The 22,456-nt window shown below is 39.3% G+C and overlaps 1 protein-coding gene across 1 annotated transcript in view; it reads right to left on the bottom strand.

Moving 5' to 3' along the window:
* LOC125227133 (venom dipeptidyl peptidase 4) overlaps window positions 1–22,456 on the bottom strand; it is a 52,647-nt gene that overhangs the window by 12,023 nt on the left and 18,168 nt on the right. Inside the window, exons 7-12 of the mRNA XM_048131351.1 lie at window positions 10,136–10,305; window positions 9,395–10,042; window positions 8,929–9,154; window positions 8,551–8,701; window positions 2,963–3,123; window positions 1,115–1,320 (exon numbers count right to left, since the gene is read on the bottom strand). Of these exons, the coding sequence (XP_047987308.1) occupies window positions 1,115–1,320; window positions 2,963–3,123; window positions 8,551–8,701; window positions 8,929–9,154; window positions 9,395–10,042; window positions 10,136–10,305 (1,562 nt within the window). The remainder of the gene's footprint in view (window positions 1–1,114; window positions 1,321–2,962; window positions 3,124–8,550; window positions 8,702–8,928; window positions 9,155–9,394; window positions 10,043–10,135; window positions 10,306–22,456) is intronic.

The raw sequence follows: 22,456 nt of genomic DNA, 5'->3' as shown, positions 1-22,456 counted from the left end.
CTATAGAAAAAATGTCGTTGCTAAAGAAGTTCTTATTTTGCAATAGATTATTGACCTGTATACAGTTATTTTTTTATTTTATTGATTTGGGAAACCTACAGCATTAATAATACATATGTCTTACAAATTAAAGGTAGTTCACAAGCCAAAACAGTTTCAACTTTAAAGTTATACATGAGAAAGCTCTGAAATAGACATGCGTGAGATAAGTTCTTAAAAACAGACACAACAGGTAATTTACTACAAAAATGCAAACAAGACAACCAATTTTATCTGTGATGGAAGCGAAGTTAATTATGATAAATTAAAAGAAAAAGATATTAAAAAAAAGATATACAAAAAAAAGTATTATATTAATAGGTTATGACTGGTATAATCAACTATGTAAGTAACTAACTAAGTGAGCTGCAAAAGTGCATGGCGAATTTATCAATGCATTCATTCATATCCATCTCTATGCAATTTTGCAGCTCACTTTAAGTTCCAGAACCCACAGTACCCACACACACGCTAGCATCTCTATGCAATTTTGCAGCTCACTTCAAGTTCCAGAACCCACAGTACCCACACACACACTAGTAGATGGACACTCCTATTGATGGGCTGCTGAGCAATACACGCGCATCATTGTGTACATGAGAAAGAACAGAGAGTGGTGTCATCAGCATCACGCAAGCACACAAAGACAACTGTATACCCAATGAACTAACATCTGCGACACGGCCGCCGGTGGCGTGTCCGCTCTCTAAGGCCCACTTGCACCAACTACTTGGGCGTTTTCCAAATTAAATCCTGAATATCGAATTTCACCAGATCTGGACTTCTCAGAATCACGAGCTGATTCGATCCCGACGATAAAAAAATATGTCCTAATTTTCACGATTTTAGTTTGAACTTCCTACGAGCGTGACGTATTGGAAACTCGAATTTTGTATGGAAACTCTGGGACACAGTTTTTATCGTCGGGATCGAATCAGCTCGGATGAGCCCAAACACGTCCAGATCTGGTGAAATTCGATATTCGGATTTAATTTGAAAAACGCCCACTTAACTCAGGGTTAGTGGGCTGTCATCTGTCAAATTCCATATAATCTCAGACTTGAGGTTTACTCACAACTTGTTCAAAGGCAATGTCCGAGTGCTGCAGCACCTTGGCCAGCTGCAGGCTGTGCTGGTAGTGCACGTTGTCGTCGCCGCTGCCGTGCACGAGCAGGTACTTGCGACCGCGAAGAGTCTCCGACAGGGACATGAGGTCCGAGTTGTGGTAGCCCGCTTTGTTCACTTGCGGCGTGTCCATGTAACGCTCGGTGTAGATTGAGTCTGCAAAGGGAGGTCTCTTAGATTTTCAGGGATTTACGCAGATTTCAGAGTTGAATTAGAAAAATTATGCCCTATTATACTGAGCAGTGGAAATGCTTTCCTATTTTTCACATCACTGCATTACTCGAACTGATTTTAAAAGGTACGAAGGTGACATCAATTATGCGGAATAGTAACAGCATGTGTGTACCATCGGCAACACTGTTAGCTGTAGGTACATTTGTAATCCTTATTACAAAAGCGTAAAGTCTACCGATGGTTAGTTATAGGTAATTCCACGGAGGTTGAAGTGAATGATAACACACACAGCTAAATGAAGATTAGTACTGATTGCAAAAAAATGAATGAATGAAATGAGTGAGTGAATGTAAAAAAACTATCAATATATTTTTGAAAAATATTATTATTTATTGATAGACTTATCATTAATGGTATTAAAAGCAGTAATGGTATTATCCGGTGAACTTTATAGCTCATATGAAATTTCACTTCCAAATAATTATTCAGCTATCGATATATTTTGTATCGGAAGGATGTCCCTATGTTAATTGACGTATTGCTACTGCGACTTCTATGTCTGCTAATAAGTACCTAATGAAAAAATAGGTAAACACCATTTTAACAGCTACGATGATAAAATAAGGCAATCTAATAAAATATCTTTGATTTCTACGATTAATATTACAATCATAATCTGACATTTAATTAATCACATACGAGATATTTTATTTTCTGCTTTGTTTGAAAATTATTCTATAGACGTAATTCTTAACAAAATAATAGAAACTTTTTGGTCTTTCTTGCAATTCACTGTTGAATCTGCAGTCGGTACACGGTAAGAACACTAATTTCAAAATCTCGTTGTCTTTACATGACAGTGTTATAGTGTGCGTGGCCTCAACTGAGTTGAAACTACCTATACTAACATTACTAACCACAAAATTATGGGTTTTTACCACAGATGTCATATATACCATAGATCAAGCAAACGTATCTACTTAGCGTGTCAAATGAACTCAGTGAAATCCACTGAGTTGTCCGTCTTTACTCGCAGCTTGCAGCTTTCGGGCGTCAATTTTTGTAAGTTGAAGTCAACCAAAACATAAAAAATGCCTCGTTACGTGATATTCAATTGCAACAACACAAAAATTATGAACAATCAAGAGCCTGAGACATATTTAAAATTACAGGCAAGAATCAACTTCAGTACAAAATTTGACACGCTCGGCCCCTATACAAATATATGAATTTGTTTCTTCTACCTAAATTAAGTTCTGTGGTTTTTACTTTTATTCTTCATGTCACTGTTTTCCTCTGAGTCACTGACTTAAATAAATACTTCGTCGTTATATTATCTTTGTCTTCTCCCAGAGAACTGTCAAAAAACTGCTTTCAAACACAAATTGTCATTACAACTACTGGTGCATACGTTAAAAGTTAACATTATTAAGCATAGCATGAACATTAAATTTTAATGTTCATGCTAAGTTACCATAATACAGACAGGAGGTGAAGGGCGCAGAGCGGTGATGAATGCGAGCACTACACACATCATAGTAGTCGCGAAGCCGCCGTAACTCCGGTCCCATACGGCCACGGTCGTACTGGTATTGTAAGTCAATGTTGTAAGATAGATAGTTACCATAATACAGCCAGGAGGTGACGGGTGCGACGGCAGCGCCACACGCGAGCAGGCGTTGATCATCGCGAGCGAGCATCATGGTGGTCGCGAAGCCACCGTAACTCCAGCCCCACACGCCCACGCGCTGCGGGTCGATGAACGGATACAACTGCTTCAGGCGTCTGGTAATTTGAAGACGGAAAGCTATGGTCAGTTTTTTTAATAGTTAAGATATAGGATCCATTTTGTCGCTAAGTATGCCTTGTTGATCAATGATTAACTAAGTCCGGCACTAGTATTTTTACTTTTAACTACTACTACGTCTATGTATAGGTATAGAGCGTTTATTGCGAAGGTCGGTACAAATACATATATTTGTGGTTTTACTTTACACGCATTGAAAAAGCAATGAAAAAGCAATGCATAATGAGGCGAACTGTTTAAAAAGTACAATAATTTTTAAGTAAAAGCGCGATGTTTTATTAATTTTATTTATGATTATTACTTAAAAGCGTGACAAAGCAATCTACGCATTATTCTGCTTGTTCGTGAAGTTCCGGTGAATATTTATTATTATGGCTACGAAATCAGGTCAATGTCATTACAGCAGTTTAAAGTTGTTACAGCGAGAATGGCATAACGAGGGCAATTAAATAAACGTTTAATAAATTGAAATATGTGAAACAATTCAAATGGTAATCTAATAAAACACTGTGAATATTCGCAACAGACTGATTTATTTGACAAGTAACGGTACTCAATAAGTTTTATACATTGGGAGCATAGATGGCGCTAGCAGTAACGAATCAACGATAATTAACATTTTGATATACATACCAATACCCCCACTTATCAAAATAAGCTAAATTCTTATACATGGATACACATCCAAACAAAAAAATCTTAACTACAAAAAATCCCATACATAATTGGGTAAATGAGATAAATCTACAAAGGAACAATACCAATCATTTTCATGAACTTGTAGTGTTTAACAGAACACAAACCTTTGGTAAGTACGTCAGCAGGCATTTCCTCTGTAGGTATATACTTAATATTCACATAGTTACACTTAACAACATCTCTAATATAGTGATAGCGTACATCTATATGTTTTGATCTATTGTGACTTTGACAACTAGATGCTAATTTCAAAGCACTCTGATTATCACAATTTAAATTAATTACATGATATTCACCTATAATTTCATGTAATAAGTTTCTTAAGTAAACAGCTTCTCTAGAAGCTTCTGACAAAGCTGTGTACTCCGATTCTGTACTTGAAAGGCTAACAGTCTTCTGCTTTCTGCTTTGCCAAGAAACAGCTGATTCAGACATAACAAAACAGAAACCAGTATAAGACTTCCTGTCTATAGCATCACTTGCCCAGTCACTGTCTACAAAACCTTGCAAATCACAATTATTATTACTGTACCTCAAACAATAGGTTTTTGTACACTGTAAGTATCTTAAAATTCGTTTTGCATAATTATAATGTTCACTGGTATAACAATTATTAAATTGGCTTAGATAGCTTACCGCATATGCTATGTCTGGCCTTGTTAAGACCGCCAAGTACATCAAACTTCCTATTAACTTTTGGTAAGGCACATTAGGTAAACTTCCTTCAGCTTTTCCCAAATTTAACTTAGGCTCAATAGGAGTAGTTTGCAGTTTACATTCTGACATCTGAAATTTACATACTAACTGTTCAATATAATGTTCTTGATCTACAGTTATTACATCTTTATTTTTATTTAAATTTATTCTCATGCCAAGATACTGTCTTACAGGGCCTAGGTCCTTTAACTTAAACTGTGAGCTTAAAACATTTTTCAATTTTTCAGTTTCACTATCACTGTTTGAAAAAATCAGAAAATCATCTACATAGAGCCCGACAATTATCTTAACTTTCCCAGTAGTTTTTGCAAACAAACACGGTTCATACTGACTGTTTTTAAAGCCCAATTTACAAAGACAATCTTTAACCCTCTCATACCAGGCTAGAGAAGACTGCTTTAACCCGTAAATAGCTCTCTTAAGTTTTAACACTTTTCCCCCACTTTTGTTTGCAAAACCTTCAGGAATTGACATGTATATGTTTTCTTTGAGAAAACCATTTAAGAAAGCTGTAGTAACATCTAAATGCGTTATACTCATTCCTAACTTTACACTAAGAGCAAATAACAATCTCAAAGTTGAATGACGCACAACAGGAGAAAAAGTGTCTGTATAGTCAACACCAGGCTTTTGCGTAAAGCCTTTGGCCACGAGCCTCGCACGATAACGCACATTATTGTCCACATCACTTTTTTTATTAAAAACCCACCGACACTTCACTACCGACACATTACCGGGGTTCTCGACAAGCTCCCACGCATCATTGTCCTCGAACGACTGCAGTTCATCAGATATGGCGCGTCTCCACTGCTCCTTCTCTGGCCCCTCAAGAGCCTCCGAGTATGTGATCTCCTCTGAAGCTGGAACAGTACTGGGAAGACACATGTTGCCAAAGCCATACCTATCAGGCTGCTTTCTGACACGCTTGCTTCTCGGTTCTGGTGTCGATGTACTCTGGACTGTTGGTTCTGGCTCCTCACTTGACGTTGGCTCAGTCAAAGTCTCATTACCATCAGCGTATACTGAAGAATCTGAAGAGAGTTCAGAATGCTCCTCATCTGGAACATTAGGATGCATATCCCCCACTGAAACACTGCTCTTCTCCTCCACACTGCTTGTCTGCGCCTCTTCATTAGGTATCCAAAGAGCCAAGTCCTCACCAGTGTCGCTCCCATCCATTTCACCTTCCATCACTATGACATCTCTGCTGGTAATAATGGTTTTCTTGGAGGGATTGTACAATCTGTAACCCTTCACTGTCTCTCCATATCCCACTAATATGTGTTTTGCTGCTTTCTTGTCCCACTTCAAGCGCTTTTCTTTTGGGATATGAACCATCGCCTTACTACCAAACAGTCTTATATGGCTTAAATCAGGTTTTGAACCATACCACAATTCAAACGGAGTTTTATCCAATCCCGACACAATGGACCTGTTTTTCAGATAAACTGCGGTGCTGGCCGCCTCTGCCCAAAATCTCTTGTCGAGCTTTGCGTCATATAAGAGACATCTAGCTTTCTCTACGATACTGCGATGAGACCGTTCTGGAATTGAATTTTGCTCTGGTGTGTAGCTATTTGTGGTCTGATGTATGATGCCCGCATTCTTGAGATAAGTTCCAAACTCACGGTTGCAGTACTCCAAACCTTGATCCGTGTGAAATATCTTAATTTTCTTGCCTTGCTGGTTCTCTACTAGTACTTTAAATTCCTTGAATTTGCTAAAAGCTTCACTTTTTTGCTTCAGAAAATATATAAAAGTCATTCTACTGTAGTCATCGATAAATAGCATAAAATACCTACTGCCATTTAAAGAATTAACCTCCATGGGTCCACACAGGTCACTATGTATTCTATGACAAGCCTCTGTGCTTCTGGTACCAACATGTGTAAAAGGTAACCTTGTTTGCTTTCCTTCACAACAGGTTTCACATTGTGCCTTGGTTATGTCTAAAGATCCTTCATAAGACACACCATCAACAATGCCGTTTTTCATTTTATTTAAATCTTGGCTGTTAATATGAGCCAAACGTTTGTGCCAAAGCTCTCCAGTAACTGCTGGTGCTGCCAACAAACAACTCTGTTTCTGAAGTCGCAACTTGTAAACACCGTTAATCAAATCGGCTATAGCAACTAACTCGTCGTTTCTGTTACTAATGTAACAATGTTTCTCATCAAAATTAATTCTGTTGCCATTTTTGATAAGCTCGCTCACTGATAACAAGTTTGTTGTCAAACTAGGCACGCATAGCACATCCTTCACTGTTATTTGACATTTCAAATCGGAAACAATTTCCACGTCTCCAGAACAAACAACAGGCACTGTTTCTTCATTTGCAACAATGATTTCTGGTAAACAAGGCGTAAAGTTTGCATTTTTCACCCAGTCTTTGTTCACCACTAAATGCGCGCTCGCGCCGGAGTCCACGTAAAAATCTTCCTTACTGAACTTTCCGCTAAGGAAAACAACACTAAATACGCATTTACTAGCGTTTTTCTTCAACGTAGGACACTGATTTCGATAATGTCCGCTGGACTTACATTTGTAGCAAATCACTTCTTTTGTTGTTGTATCTGTCACTGTCTTCTTATTTGACATTGACAAGCCGCCACTCCCGCCATAGTTCTTTGGCTTAGTGTTGCCAGAGTGACATTTGCTTCTCGCTACGAATGCCGCACTGCTGCCAACCTCAGAATCTTTCGTTACTTCCATGTCAAGTAACTTTGACTTGATGACATCTGCAGTTATCGAAATACCCGAATGTTCGATTGCCATAATCATGGGTGAATAACGGTCGGACAAACCAGCTAATAGTAATGATCCTACCCACTCATCGGTGATCGTAAATCCTGTGCCGTTTAACCTTTGAGCTGTTTCAACCATTTGTGTGACATAGGTAGACATCGAGTCACAGTTTTCAAGTCTGATATTTATCAAATGTCGAAGCAAGGTTATTTTTCTTGAGAAACCAGAGTCGTCAAACATGGTCTTCAATTTAGTCCATAATTCCGCTGAGCTCTGTGTGTTCTTGATATGCACGTACAATCCAGGATCAATAGTTAAAATTAACTTTGCCTTCGTTTTTGCGTCTTCAACTGGTTTAACTTCGAAGGTTTTTGACGGCTTGATGTAACCTTCCATCCCTTCTAGCACCAACAAGTTCTCAGCCGCAAAACTCCACTCATCGTAATTGTCCCTGCCTTTCAACTTAGGCACACTGGCAATATAGTTCGTAGTCATGTTACCGCGAATAAACTTTCACTTTTTATCTATTTTACACTAAAATAACTGATAAAAACTAGGAAACGCCCATAACCTAATAAAACACTGTGAATATTCGCAACAGACTGATTTATTTGACAAGTAACGGTACTCAATAAGTTTTATACATTGGGAGCATAGATGGCGCTAGCAGTAACGAATCAACGATAATTAACATTTTGATATACATACCAATATAATCAATAATCATTATTGTAATCAATAAAAGCGCTGGTGGCCTAGCGGTAAGAGCGTGCGACTTTCGATCCGGAGGTCGCGGGTTCGAACCCCGGCTCGTACCAATGAGTTTTTCGTAACTTATTGTGCGAAATGTCATTTGATATTTGCCAGTCGCTTTTCGGTGAAGCAAAACATCGTGAGGAAACCGGACTAATTCCAATAAGGCCTAGTTACCCTTCGGGTTGGAAGGTCAGATGGCAGTCGCTTTCGTAAAACTAGTGCCTACGCCAAATCTTGGAATTAGTTGTCAGAGCGGACCCCGGGCTCCCATGGGCCCTGGCAAACGCCGGGATAACGCAAGGAGAATGATGATGATGAATCATTATTTTTAAAATTTGTGAAGAGGAAATAGAGATTGACCTGATAAGTAATAACTACTCTAAAATGATCCAATTTATTTTTAAGATTATTGACGATGTATAAAAATTGTAGATATCTCGTCGTATCATCTTATATCAATTTAATACTAAATTATGGTCGGTAGGTACCTGATGGCAGCGAGAGTGTCCGTTACTTCCACGGTCCCGAGAGCGTTGTTCACGGCGAACAAATTCTCAACGCCCATCACTTTAGACCCTCGCACGTCAATTGACGCTGATATAAAACTTCTGTTCGCTGATAAGTACATAGTGTAGTATTCTGTAAAAGAAATCTGTTTTTAAAGACACATACACGATACACATTACAGCTACGGATCAGAGCTCTCGCTCAATTCAAATACAGTGCCATCGCATTTGTCGACGACAATTGACATTTTATTCTAGAGTACGACTATTTAACTATTCCTACCACTTATATCGTAAGTATATTTATTTCATGTTCGACTTTCTTATGAACCTTTTACCGTGAAGTCTTAAGAGCTGTACCTAAATCGAAGTTGTCCAACACTCGGGCCGTCCCAGGTCCGGCGTACACTCGCAATACCATTGGGTACTGATGACCCTTCTCGATCGCTGGCGGCAGTAACAGCTTAACGTTCGCCGTCAAATCCTCCTCCAACTTTATCTTATTAAACAAAGTCATTGGCAACTTGTACTTGCTTAATTTCTCCTTCAGTCTTTGATTATCTTTCAACAATACGAATTCATCAGTCTGAAAAACAATAACGTCATTGTTAGTCATGTTATTCTATTATTTAATATCAATTTTATTATGTTTTATGACAAGCTTTATTTATAGAATGTGATCGCATTTATCGGGCAGTCTGTAAGTAAATGGAATTCTTATCCTGTACTGAACTTTATAAAGAATAAAGCTTGCAATAAATAAGCAACAATTTTGATTTTACTTTCGTAAGCCAGGTAGAGTATGCTTCAGATACACCTAAATTACCTGTGTACTGTATAAAAATATTTTAGGAGGAACATTACTCGAACTACAAGATAAGATACCAAATCTGGCACCTGGTGAAAAGTCTGCGTCCACGACATGACAAGAAGATTGCTTGCACGACACGCACCGCACCTCGCCATTCAAAGTTGACGACCACAAATGTCTTTGCCATGGGAGGCTCTCAGGCGCAGCAATGTAATATACTACATCCATCTCTTCGTTCCATCCTAAAAGTTCCGTGACAGTCACGTTGCCCGGACTTAGGTCTTTCGTTTCTAAATTATTGAAATCGAAAATGGTAGCATGTGAAAACCTTCTATCGTCAGAGTATTGATGTTGAATATCCAACATTTTAGTTCCCATGCTGTCAAAATATGGCTGAGTTATATCTATCCATCCATTAGGTTCCGATAGCTCCTGCAGCATATTACATTTGGAATTTGACAAGTCGCAGTTGACCAATAAGCCAATGTTTTGCCGTCTGTTGAGCCACAGCACTATTAGATTTTGGTCGGATGCCCACGCCACTCGTCCCAGAATGTGATCGAGACCGACGACGTCCACTGGCGCTGGAATAATCATTGCTTTACTGGGAGGATCTCCAAGTTTGAAGACTTGTAAACCTACTGCGGGGTTTATTCGACCTGCCTGACAATAAAATACAAGTAGTTAATATTTTTTATTAATAAAAATAGGAAAACAAAATATTACGTTCAATCAAATATCAAATTGGTTACCAACCTTTGGATATTTGAACCGCACCATTTCAGGGTATTGGTTGTTCATGTCAAATGGGTTCCCGTAGATAGGATATGAAGCCGATTCCACTTTAGTATCATTAAAGGATGCCACCGCTAGATAAGTGCCTTCCGGCGAGAACCAAAGTGCCTCTGCCGCATTCAACACCTCCTCTGGAATCAAATATTTTTATTATTTGTATGTCTTTCCCATCACGGAACAATGGTATTCCGGACCTTTGGGAGGCGTGCGCGGGGCCGAAGCCAACACGTAGAGGCCCTTTCGACACTTTAATGAAATGTAAGGGGTACACCGAGCGGATGTTGCCCTTGCCCGTATCATGGGACACACGCAGAGGCAACACCCACCAGGGTGTAAGGATTATTTGAGAGTTAATGGAATCTAAAATGAACTGGTCTATTTTGATGAAAGTGATGGACTAAATACTGGGTTATGGATAAAAAACCGGACGCCTGCCTAATAAAACGGTATCCAATTTTATTTCCGGCAGACGGTGACTCGTCCCCACAAGATGGGCCCCCACAAAAAGCGACATCCAGGATGGCTCAAGGGCAACACCGGTGTGAGAACTCAAGGGTGTCGAGAGGTGTACACCGCTTTCTGCCCAGTGGCTGTGAAGCCACTGCACCAACTCGCGTCTTATGCAAATTTTCACTTCCACCCCTGGGGCATGTAGCCCTAACGACTCCACTCTGGACGGCCAGCCAAGGCAAGCCAGAGGTAGAGAGTACTGTCCCACCCACCCGCCTTACGGGTAACAGGACTCCCCAGGAGCACTCGGGTACGTGGGGTCGCTGTTATATTTTTATTCCTTTATTCAATTTAATTCTTAGGCTAGGATTTTTATAATATGATTATAAAAGTAAAATACAAAACCACATACAAAACAATACAAAATATATAAACACATTATAAAAAACCTAACCTAGGGTGCCGCCAGCAGCGGGGCAGGGCCCAAGCTGCCGGTGGTTAGGGCTGCAGAGAGAGGAACCGTCGAACTATCCGCGCTGTGTCCAAGATCACCGCCTTCTGCATCTGGCCCTTGATCCAGCCACCTAGCGAGAGTCTCTTAAGATGTTGGTCGAGACTCTTCGCTATGAGACCGTTCGCTGAAACGACTATCGGAACAATGATCGTTGATTCAACATCCCACATGGCGGTTATCTCGTGAGCCAAGTCTAGGTACTTACTGGACTTGTCCTTCTCGGCTTTCACGAGATTCTCATCATGGGGGATGGTGATGTCAACGAGCACTGCCCAGCGTTGCAGTCGATCTATTATCACAATGTCAGGTTTATTGGCTACAATAGTCCTGTCAGTGATAATAGATCGATCCCAATAGAGCGTGGCACGACCATTTTCGAGAACTGGCGCAGGTAAGTACTTGTAGTACGGTACTTCGCGGTCCACAAGGCCGTATTGAAGAGCAAGTTGCTGGTGAATAATCCTGGCTACGAGATTATGTCTGTGCAAGTACTCGCCGTTAGCAAGATGAGAACAACCGGAAATAATATGCCTGAGTGACTCTCCGGGACGGCGGCATGCCCGACAAATGTCGACCGTACCGTCCTTCAGGATATATTTCCGGTAGTTGTTCGTCATCATAACTTCGTCCGCAATTGCACAGGCAAAACCCTCGGTTTCTCCGAAGAGGTCCCCGAATCGTAACCAGTTCACCGATGCGAGCAGATCTACATCGGGTCCCGTGAGGGCCTTGTAGAACCGCCCGTGTAGCTGCTTGCTCTCCCATACCGCCTTGCGGTCCGCAGTACTTAGTACCACAGGTTTGCGCCAGTTCTGTTTCGCCAAGGAGAGCGGCGTGAGGTTTCCGTCCACTGCCACCACATCACGATGCATCCCGCACTCGTTGTTAAGGAAGTAATTCCTGAGATTGTACACCTCACGGTTGTGGAGATCTTTGGCGTTTAGGAAGCCTCGACCTCCGCACTTCCGTGGGATGTACAATCTCATAACAGACGAGCGCGGGTGTAACATACGGTGTGTGGTAAGCAGTGAGCGGACCCTCCGATCCAGGGCGTCCAGCTCAGTCTGGGTCCACCGTAGTATGCCAAAGGAGTGAGTGAGTGAGTATCCATATTTTTATTATTATTACTTTTAAATAATTGTACATACAAGATACCCGTAAACATGTTGCACACTAATGGTTGCGCAAAGTTTCACCATTTTCACAGGTATTCCAGGTACAAAAACATTTATTAGGCTGTAAATATTTATAGATGCAACACTGTTTAATTTACACGAAACGAGCGACAACATGGTTCTGCTGCTGCCGTGAATTCATTTTGAGCGAAACACGAATGTCTACACCGAGTCCGAAAACCACCGAGCAAGCACATATCATTATGTGTAATGATAATTTCGATATTTCCATGCATTGTACTCGTATCATTGTTTCATTTTAGTGCCGTGACATTAAACATACATTCTCCAACTTCATAGACTAGCTTGTTACTACGAAATAGGTGCGGTATAATGTTAGTTACTTAAACGATGTTTGACATTCATTGCCGGGGGTCTTATTAGCTCTACGCCTATAAAACCAAATTTTAGTGTAGCCGCTGTGATCGTAAAAAGCGGGGCAAATATTTGCAGGAAGGTGCGAACCGTCAGTTAATTTATAGGTTGGCAAAGGTTGTAACTTGGAGCCTTGGAATTTTCTTCCGTAGTGAGTTGTAATCACAGAACTTAATTTAGATAGAATAAACAAATTCATATATTTGTATAGGGGCCGAGCGTGTCAAATTTTGTACTGAAGTTGATTCTTGCCTGTAATTTTAAATATGTCTCAGGCTCTTGATTGTTCATAATTTTAGTGTTGTTGCAATTGAATATCACGTAACGAGGCATTTTTTATGTTTTGGTTGACTTCAACTTACAAAAATTGACGCCCGAAAGCTGCAAGCTGCGAGTAAAGACGGACAACTCAGTGGATTTCACTGAGTTCATTTGACACGCTAAGTAGATACGTTTGCTTGATCTATGGTATATATGACATCTGTGGTTGTAATTATGCATAGGGATTTGTTAGCTGTTCGTCCAATACGCAGTTCATCCAAATGATTTTTCAATAAGCATTTCGTCCAACACGCATTTGGTCAAACATGCATGTCGTCCAATAGCATTTCGTCCAAATGGTATTTCAATTAGCATTTCGTCCAACACGCTTTTGGTCAAACATGCATGTCGTCCAATAGCATTTCGGCCAAAGCGTATTACGTCAACAAGTATTTCGCCAAACATCAATTCGGCCAATATGAATTTAGTCCAAACGAAGTAGGTACCACAGAATTATAATTAACCCAGAATAAGTAGTTAAGTAGGCCAAAAAGTGTGTCCACCTGAGAGGGCATTGTTTGGGCTGGTGTCCCTCTCGCACTTATTGACAATGTCAACATTATTCAGTGACGTCATCGCTGTCATACATTAGGGATACCAGGAAGTTAGTACCAAATCTACTAATACCTAATTGAAAGTTTTTTTGACGTGAAACATTAGGTGAATGTCTTTAAAAACCCGTAGTAGAGTGGCCGGACCGAAAACCAGGGTGCGTAGCCGATTGGCACAAACGCTCACGAAACGAAACGCTCGTAGATATCTATCTCTATCGCTCTTGCGTATTGGCGCGACGAGACAGACTACCTTTCGCGGCGTTTCGTTTTCGTTTCGCGTCGGAGAAATGCCATTCGGCTACGGCATCTGGTGTAACGAAAAGTGTTACGGCGCGGTGGCTTATATTTCTGTAACTATAAAACCTATACAGCGTGTGGTTTCCATACGGGCGATTAATGTATCCGGTTATAGTATCTGATTATACGAACCGTATAGGATAATCATTTTGTTAAAAAGTGCTACAAATTTAGAGTAATTATTTTTTAAATCTGGCCTAGCAGCAATGTAGCGTACATCCTAATTTGACATGATATTTAAACGTCATGTCGCACTGTGGAACGAAATCCGGTTCTCGAAGACATAGGAATCGAAGTGGTTATTTTAATATATTTTTGATTGAAATGGGTTTAGCTTATCATTTCTATGACAACCTATAAATTTTACTCAATTTAACTTGAAAATAATAGTTTTATGATTTTTTTTAGATAAAAATGTATGGAGCGGAAACAAAATCTCAAGAAAATCATCTCACTCACACACTCAACCGCAGATGGGTATACTACGAATTATTTGTGATTTTTTGGCATACTACGTTTTTCCGCCGCGACTGAGGAACCCAAATCAAAACCCTTTTTCTCATGTGTCAACAAAACCCATTTCAATAAAAAAAAAAAACCTTAAAATGTCAACATTGGTTTTTTTTTTTCATAGAAACAGTAAACGATTTTAAAAAAACCGCAAGTGTAGCGGTAACTTGTGGTATGCGAAAAAATCACATATAATTACAGTATAATTGTAGTATACCTACTTGCGACGATATAACTCTACGTTTTGAGATTTTTAAAATATTTCGAGTTTTTGTTCTGGCTCCATACATTTTTATCGAAAAAAAAAATCATAAAACGATAGTTTTCACGCCATATCACCTGAAATTTATAAATTGTCATAGAAATGGTCACCCAAACCCATTTAAAGAAAAAAACCTTAAGATGTCAACTTTGGTTTCTGTGATTTTTCCATAGAAACTTTCAACAATTTAAAAAAAATCCTCAGTCGCGGCGGAAAAACTTAGTATGCCAAAAAATCACAAATAATTCGTAGTATACCCATCTGCGAGGTTATAACGGTTGAGTGTGTGAGTGAGTTGATTTTCTTGAGATTTTGTTTCCACTCCATAAATTTTTATCGAAAAAAAAATCATAAAACTGTAATTTTCAAGTCAAATTGCCTAAAATTTATAGGTTGTCATAGAAATGATAAGCTAAATCCATTTCAATAAAAAATATATTAAAATAACAACTTCGATTCCTATGTCTTCGAGAGCCGGATTTCGTACCACAGTGTGTCGTAATGACGTTTAGGTAGGTAGATACACTAATTGATGTGGACATAATACATTGCGTGCTGAATTATTATGTACTTATGAAAAAAAGGTAGGCTGCGTCAGGGACACAGCTGCTATGGATAACGTGAAACGTTGTGTGGACCACCGCTATTGAGGAGGGCAAAATAACTAAATAGCGAAGGCCGGAGGCCGAGCTCCGCGTAAGGCCGAAGGCCCGGAGCGTCTCTGAGAGGCTCCCAAGCACGCGAGGCCGCAGGCCGAGCTCCGGACAGACAGTGCTCCCACGCAGAACAGTAATAAAAGTGTCTAGAAAGAGAAGCGGCGGCCGGAGGGCCAACGTTGAGCTTCAAAACCCAGCGAAGGCCGAAGGCCGAGCTCCGCGTAGGCGTAGGGCCGAAGGCCGGAGCGTCCCTACTACGAGGCGCGCCGGCGGACCGGGACGTTGGCCCGCTGCGTTGGCCCGCCGTTTTACCTCTTTTAATATTGGCTTCCCTACCTAGCTACCTACCTTAGTAACCATATTGCGAAGGCTGTAGGATACATTTAAAGCTTGTAGCTACATTTAAAGGAGGTACGTATAAATAACGTCGCCAGCCCCCATAGTAACAATCTATGCTTAGTTTGGGGCTAGGTTCGTTCTGTGTGAGCTGTTGTCCTCCAATATACCTGTAGGTACTTATATTTAAGTATTTTTAAATGTTTACAACTATAAGTGCTCCACACTTATAATTATTATTTCCCCTCACTAGCTCGGAAACACGTGTTTTGTCCTTTAATACCAGCGGGTAAAAACATATTTTACCCACTAGTGGATAAAGTAATTTGACCTTGAATACAGTCAAATTTTCTGCTTTAAAATTGATAAAACTGGGTGAATCTAGTGGTTAAGATGATTTACCACCTATAGAACTACTGGAAGCCGTGATAAATGCGTTTTTTGCGTTGTACTTTCCTCGCTATAGTGAGAGGAAAAGTTTTGTGTTACACACGGATGCAAATGTATTTTACTTCTCGTGTGTTGAAAAACTCGCCAAGCTCAGGATTTTCTTCTCGAACCACTCGCTTCGCTCGTACATTTCGTAGCTAAAATGGCGACACGGTACTAATTGAAGATCGAATTGAGTAGGTATATTTGTCGGTTCCCCTTGTTTTGGCATAATTTTATAATCAAGAATTCTTTTTGGCATAATCTATATTGGCATAATTCACCTTTCGCATAATCTGTTATGGCATAGTATAGTTTTAGCATTTTCGGACAAAGTAATATTCGTATTAGTTTACATTATGACAAAAAAGTTTTCTACCAAATTAATATTCGTCGAAAACCGATTATGCGAAGCCTGTTATGCGAAAATCGTTTCGGACAATTAAAGGTATGCCAAATAGAGGGAACCCATATTTGTCTCTTTCAGTATATGGCATACTTTACGAGAGTGTACAGAATGGTATAAATTTAGATCTTGCTTAAAGGAATCGCTCTACCGTAGTCTATGGGCGGGACATGTTGCTAGGCAGAGTGATAGCAGGTGGACTGAAATGTTAACGGAATGGTGGCCGCTAACAAATGTAAGAAGTGCCTGGCATCCGTTGGCTCGACTCGAGATTAGCCCAGGACCGGGACAAGTGGCGTACTAGAAGAGAGGCTTATGCTCAGCAGTGGGCGATAAAGGGCTGATATGATGATGGTGATGTTGAAATAAGAGGAGGGACCTCAGATATTTATTATTTATTATTCAAATAAGTTACACAGCATAACAGTAAAACCAAAGCACTGTGAAACTAAAAAATAAAAACAATAGGTATAGCACATAAAACAGTAAAAATCAGACAAAAAAAAACAATATTCTATTTAGGCGACGACGTAACAGCGTGGCTCCGTTGCGTCGTCTGACACGGCGTAGGGTTCGGCAGGTTGCCCCGGAACCGCCGAAACACCACGCCCTTCGGCCAGAAGTCTGCACTCGCGATGGTGTCCTGCAGCGGCCGCGGCACTCGCAACACAAACGAACTGAAGTGCACGTAGTGGCGCGACTGTAGCTGGAACACTCTCAGCGTGTAGCCAGTCTTCTGGCGAACGTACTCCACCACCTCATCAGCCCCGGCGGAGTAGTGCAAGCGCGACACGTAGAGCGCCCTACTCGGCGTAGCAATCCGTAGACCTGAATTCACTGGTTCCGCATTGCCACACATAGTCTTACGAGGCGCCCTGCGCGCCTTGCTCTTCTTTATTCTTTATTCTTTATTCTTTCTTTATTGCACCATGGTAATTACAATATGTTTTTTACATGCGAAATAGTCAGTACCTCATGGACCCAAGATGGGTATGGCAATTTAAATCTTAAAATTAACTTATGTGCTAATACATATGTGCATGTATATCATTAAAATTAATTAAGAATTACAATGAATAAAATTTTAAATATGAACATAATTATTAAAATACTAACATCATTATTATTAGCAACATACTTTAATTATTACAAATAGTACCGAATGTGATAATCAATTTCATAGTATTAAAATAGTAATAGGTATAATTAATCAGTGCTCATGTCATGTCATTATCATTCATAAAATCCTTAACAGTATAATAGTTTTTATTGATAAGAAATGTCTTCAACTTATTTGCGTAGCTTTTGTCGTTCTCCTCTGACCTAATGTAATTTGGAAGTTGGTTATAGATTTTTACAGCAGCATATTGAGGGCTATTTCGGAATAGTTCCAATTTCGGTGCAGGTAGTTGCAGTTGCAGTTTATTTCTTAAACGTTCATTTTGCTGCTTTTGAAATAGATGCATATTTTTCTTTACAAACATAGCCAGTTCAAAAATGTAAAGGGATGGTAACGTAAGTATACCATGATTTGAAAAGTAAGGCTCGCAACTTTCATTATTATATTTATTAACTAATATGCGTATACACCTTTTCTGCATTACGAACAAGTCGTGTGCGTCAGTACTATTTCCCCACATTGCGATACCGTATCGCAGCCAAGAATGTGCATAAGCATAGTACGCAGAAAGTGCTGCAGCAAAATTCGAGTATTTACGAAGTGTGAATAATGCGTACTGGAATCGGGATAATTTGGATTTAATATCTAAAATATGGGCTTTCCAATTCAAATTGCTGTCGATTGTCACACCTAAAAGTTTAAAATTATTTACTTCTTCAATTTGTTTGTTGTTTAGCGTTAGATTTAGTTGTAAAGGGGTTCTTTGGTAAGGATAAAACTGAATTAATTTTGTTTTATCAGAATTTATGCTAAGATTGTGGTCATTCATCCAATGGTTTATTTTATTTAAGGTTTGTGCTAATGTCGCGTTAAAATCGTCATTGCTATTGAATTCAAAGAGGAGGGAAACATCGTCTGCAAATAGGGTACATTTAACGTCGATTTCTTTTGGAAGGTCGTTTATGTATATTAAGAAAAGCAGGCAGCCAAGCACGCTTCCTTGGGGGATAGATCCGCTTACTTCCTTAACATCACTGCGGACAGTCTGCAAACAGGCAGACGAAGGGTCGAGATACTCAATCTGTACAAGCTGCGATCGGTGGTCTAGGTATGACTTGAACCAGTCATAAGCGATTCCCCTAATACCTGATCCGTATAGTTTTTGAAGCAAAATTTTGTGTGAAACTTTATCATATGCCTTGGTGAGGTCTAGCAGAAGTCCTACTGCAACGCATTTTTTGTTGATAATGTCCATGATTTCTTGCGTGTACTTGCTTACTGCAAGGGTAGTAGATCTGTTTTTCCTAAATCCATATTGGTCGTCATGTAATGCAACGTTTTTCTCTAAGAATTTATAGACTCTAGTACACATTGACTTCTCAAAAATCTTGGATAGAGTGGGCAGTAGTGCTATTGGCCGATAGTTGTTGACGTCAAGAACATTGCCTTTTTTGTGTATGGGTTTAATTAGTGACATCTTTAGTTGTTGTGGAAAGCACCCTTCATTAAACGATTGATTAATTAATATACACAACGGGAATGATAGTTCAGTGGCACACAATTTTAGTAAAGTCGATGGGATTTCATCTATCCCAGTACTATGTGTTTTCTTAAGTCCACGTATAATTTTAAAGACCTCGTTCTCCGTTACCGGGTACAAGTACAGAGATTTTTCTAGTGGGGATCGCACGGGGCGGCCCCGTGTGTTTGTAGAGGGGCAACCTTGTGTATCATTAAATATAGAGGTAAAAAAATTGTTAAAAGTGTTCGCTACAATTTCGGGTTCTTCTGTAATAATGTTCTGAGCCGATATGTTTATTTTAATATTTTTCCTAGTTTTAACATTATTTTTTATATTTCTAATAATATTCCACATTGTCGCCGTTTTATTATTAGATTTTTTCATTTTATTTATATTATTTAATCTCTTAGACCTGGTGACGAGTTTTTTTAAAATGTTTGCGTATGTTTTATAGTGTGTTTTAAGGACGGGGCTATTTGATTGTCTAGCATGAATCTGTAATAGTCGTTTGTGTGAGCATGATATTTTTAAACCTTTCGTAAGCCACATATTTTTAGGTTTATTTTTAAGTAAAATCCGTTTTATAGGAATGGTTTTGTCCAATATCTGTTTAAGTATATCGTGAAATGCATTGAAGTTGTCATTCATGTCGTTGCAAGTTAAGACTCTATTCCAATTAATATTCTTCAGTTCGTTTTTAAATGCGAGTTGGCTATGTAGATTATGTATTCTTTTATATATGATAATATTGTTGTTAGATTTGGTTTTACTACGGATATTTTCAAGTTTACATACAACGCTTTTATGGTCTGATAGACCGTACTCTGCGATAAGAGACACTTGTGACTTATAATTAGTAAAAACTAAGTCTATGCAACTGGAGGAGTTTAGAGTAATTCGAGTCGGCTCTTGGACTATGTTATCAAGATTCAGAGTCAACATAAGGTCGGATAAACGGCGAGAGCATTTAGAATCTAATTGAATATCAATGTTGAAGTCACCTCCTATCAATATATGTTTCTTATGTTCCTTATGCTTTATTTTTTCTAAAATGGTCTCCAGGCAATTATAAAAGGTTTCTATATCTCTGTTAGGTCTATACACGCAAATAAGTATAGTATTTAGTTTAAGCAATTCAACACAGCATAATTCAAATATACATTCAGTAGAGATTTTATTGAGATCTTCTCTGACAAAGTACTCTATTCCGTTCTTAATAAAAATACACGTTCCACCTCCGTTGCGCTTACTGCGGCTGAAATGTGTAGCCAGTTCATAGCCGGAAAAACGGATCAATTCTAACTGCGGTGAGGTCATCCAGGTTTCACATAAGCACAATGCATCAAATGAGTGATTTTCCAGAAATGCCTCCAATATATGAGTTTTATTATTGAGGCTTTGCATATTCTGGAAGAAAACTGTAAAGTCGGTGCGCTTTTTAGGGACGAAAATTACTAGCAGTGGTGTCACTTATGCTTTCGGTGCTTTTATCCAAATTCAAAGTGGGGTTATGCACGATTTCCTCGACGTCAGGCTTCTGGCTGGCAAGGGTGGCAGGGGTGGCGGTGATGGTTGGTGAAGAATGGTTGCAAATGGAGTTATTTATTACAGGCCTTCTCTGGCTTTCTGTGTATAGTTTATGTTCTCTACCATTAATGTAAAGCCTATTGTCTCGGATGGTTGCGTGGTTTCCCTTCTTGCGTGCTTCTATTAAAATGTTTTTCAGTTGATTTCTCTTTTCTATACCTTCTTTCGTAAGGAAGTTCGATACAGAGTAGCCGTAGAGCTTAAATAAATGCGCATTGTCTAAAACGTATTTTTTCATCCTATTGCTAAGAAGCTCGATAATTAGTGGGCGGCGATTTCCTTTTTTTCCTACTCGTCGAACAGACTCTATAAAGCCATTTATTTCAATATTTAATATGTCGTTAAACATATGGCTTATACGAGGATAAAGACACGATTCAGTCTCTCCATAGTACTCGTCTAACCCATAAAGGACAAATTTTCTATGCGTCTCATCATTTGTCATATTTCTCATGTTGTCTGTACTATTGGGGGACGTAATATTTGAAATATTTAATCTGTTTTCTAACTGACGGGCCTGCTCTTTTAAATCAGCCAAGCTATCTTCGAGACTTTTAATTTTTTTGTTTGTGTCATTAATATGGGAAGTGGTTAATTGTCGAATGTCACACGTTTCAGTTTTTGTTTTTTCCGTGGTAGTTTTGATGCTGTCGACATCATCTCTTAGGGTTGTATATTTTTTGTTTAATTCGCATATATTGTTTTCAACTTTGTTAATTAAGCAAGTGAATTTTAGCTCTTGTTGCTCTAGTTGCTTTGTGATTTGAGATCGAAAGCTTCTCAGCTCGTTCAGGATAGTAGTGGATATTTCGTTACTTTGTTTTGTGGTTGGATATTGTTCATTAGACGTTTGCAAGGTATTTTCATTCACAATTTGTTCAAGAGGGTTATCTGTAGGTGGACAAATAGCCGAAGTCTCTACGTTTGTATCTCCTAAACTTGAGATATTGCTTATGTCTAATGACATGTTAGTTTCCTCAAGATACTGCAGTTGTCTTAGCGCAGGAGACGCAGGTGTGTTATCATCACGGCGTCTTCGTGTAACGTTATCACATTTTGGGCATTTCCATATTTTTCTTAATTCATTCCCATGCTCTCTTATAAACGCTGAGGTGTAATTAAAACATTTATAGTGATAACAATCCTGGCACTGAGAGCAAGTTAATCGCTCTCCCCTATCAATCTTAAGATGGCAGCCTAGACAATTCATTTTTTTGCCAAAGTTTATTATTTTTACCTTGATTTTGTTGCACTATTGTTATTTAAGTGCAAAATAAAATCAAAAAAATAAAAAATAAAACAAACAGGAGCGAACGTAAATTTCCGTCGCGCAGGATTTGAACTCTCGCCACAGGCCCAGTGGCGTAGCGAGGGGGGGGCCGGGGGCCATGGCCCCGGGCGGCACATGACAGGGGGCGGCAAAATCGGCAATTAAAAATTATGACATACATAGAGACAGAGTCGCACCATAAGTGTTTCTTTGTACCTTTTTGTTACGGAACCCTACTAATAAATAAAATTGTAACTTATAAGACCACCATTTTTCAAATCGCGCTGAGAAACGCGCCAATTCTCTGTTTCGTGCTGGCGCCGAATGCACCACAGAGCTTCCACGAACTATAGGCGAATGTTCGAAAAACTATGGCGAAAGAGCTTAAGCGGCAGCTATATTACACGATAAAACACCTTATCTTCATACTGTTAAGCCTTACTTTGTAATGAATGGAGTTTTACATTTTTGTACTTACGACAGGTGATTACTGGAGTT

The sequence above is a fragment of the Leguminivora glycinivorella genome, chromosome 6, assembly GCF_023078275.1.
Source record: "Leguminivora glycinivorella isolate SPB_JAAS2020 chromosome 6, LegGlyc_1.1, whole genome shotgun sequence".
In the NCBI taxonomy this organism is placed as follows: Eukaryota; Metazoa; Arthropoda; class Insecta; order Lepidoptera; family Tortricidae; genus Leguminivora; species Leguminivora glycinivorella.
Note: the sequence above shows the minus strand (reverse complement) of the source record. Positions and strands in the feature narration are given on the sequence as shown.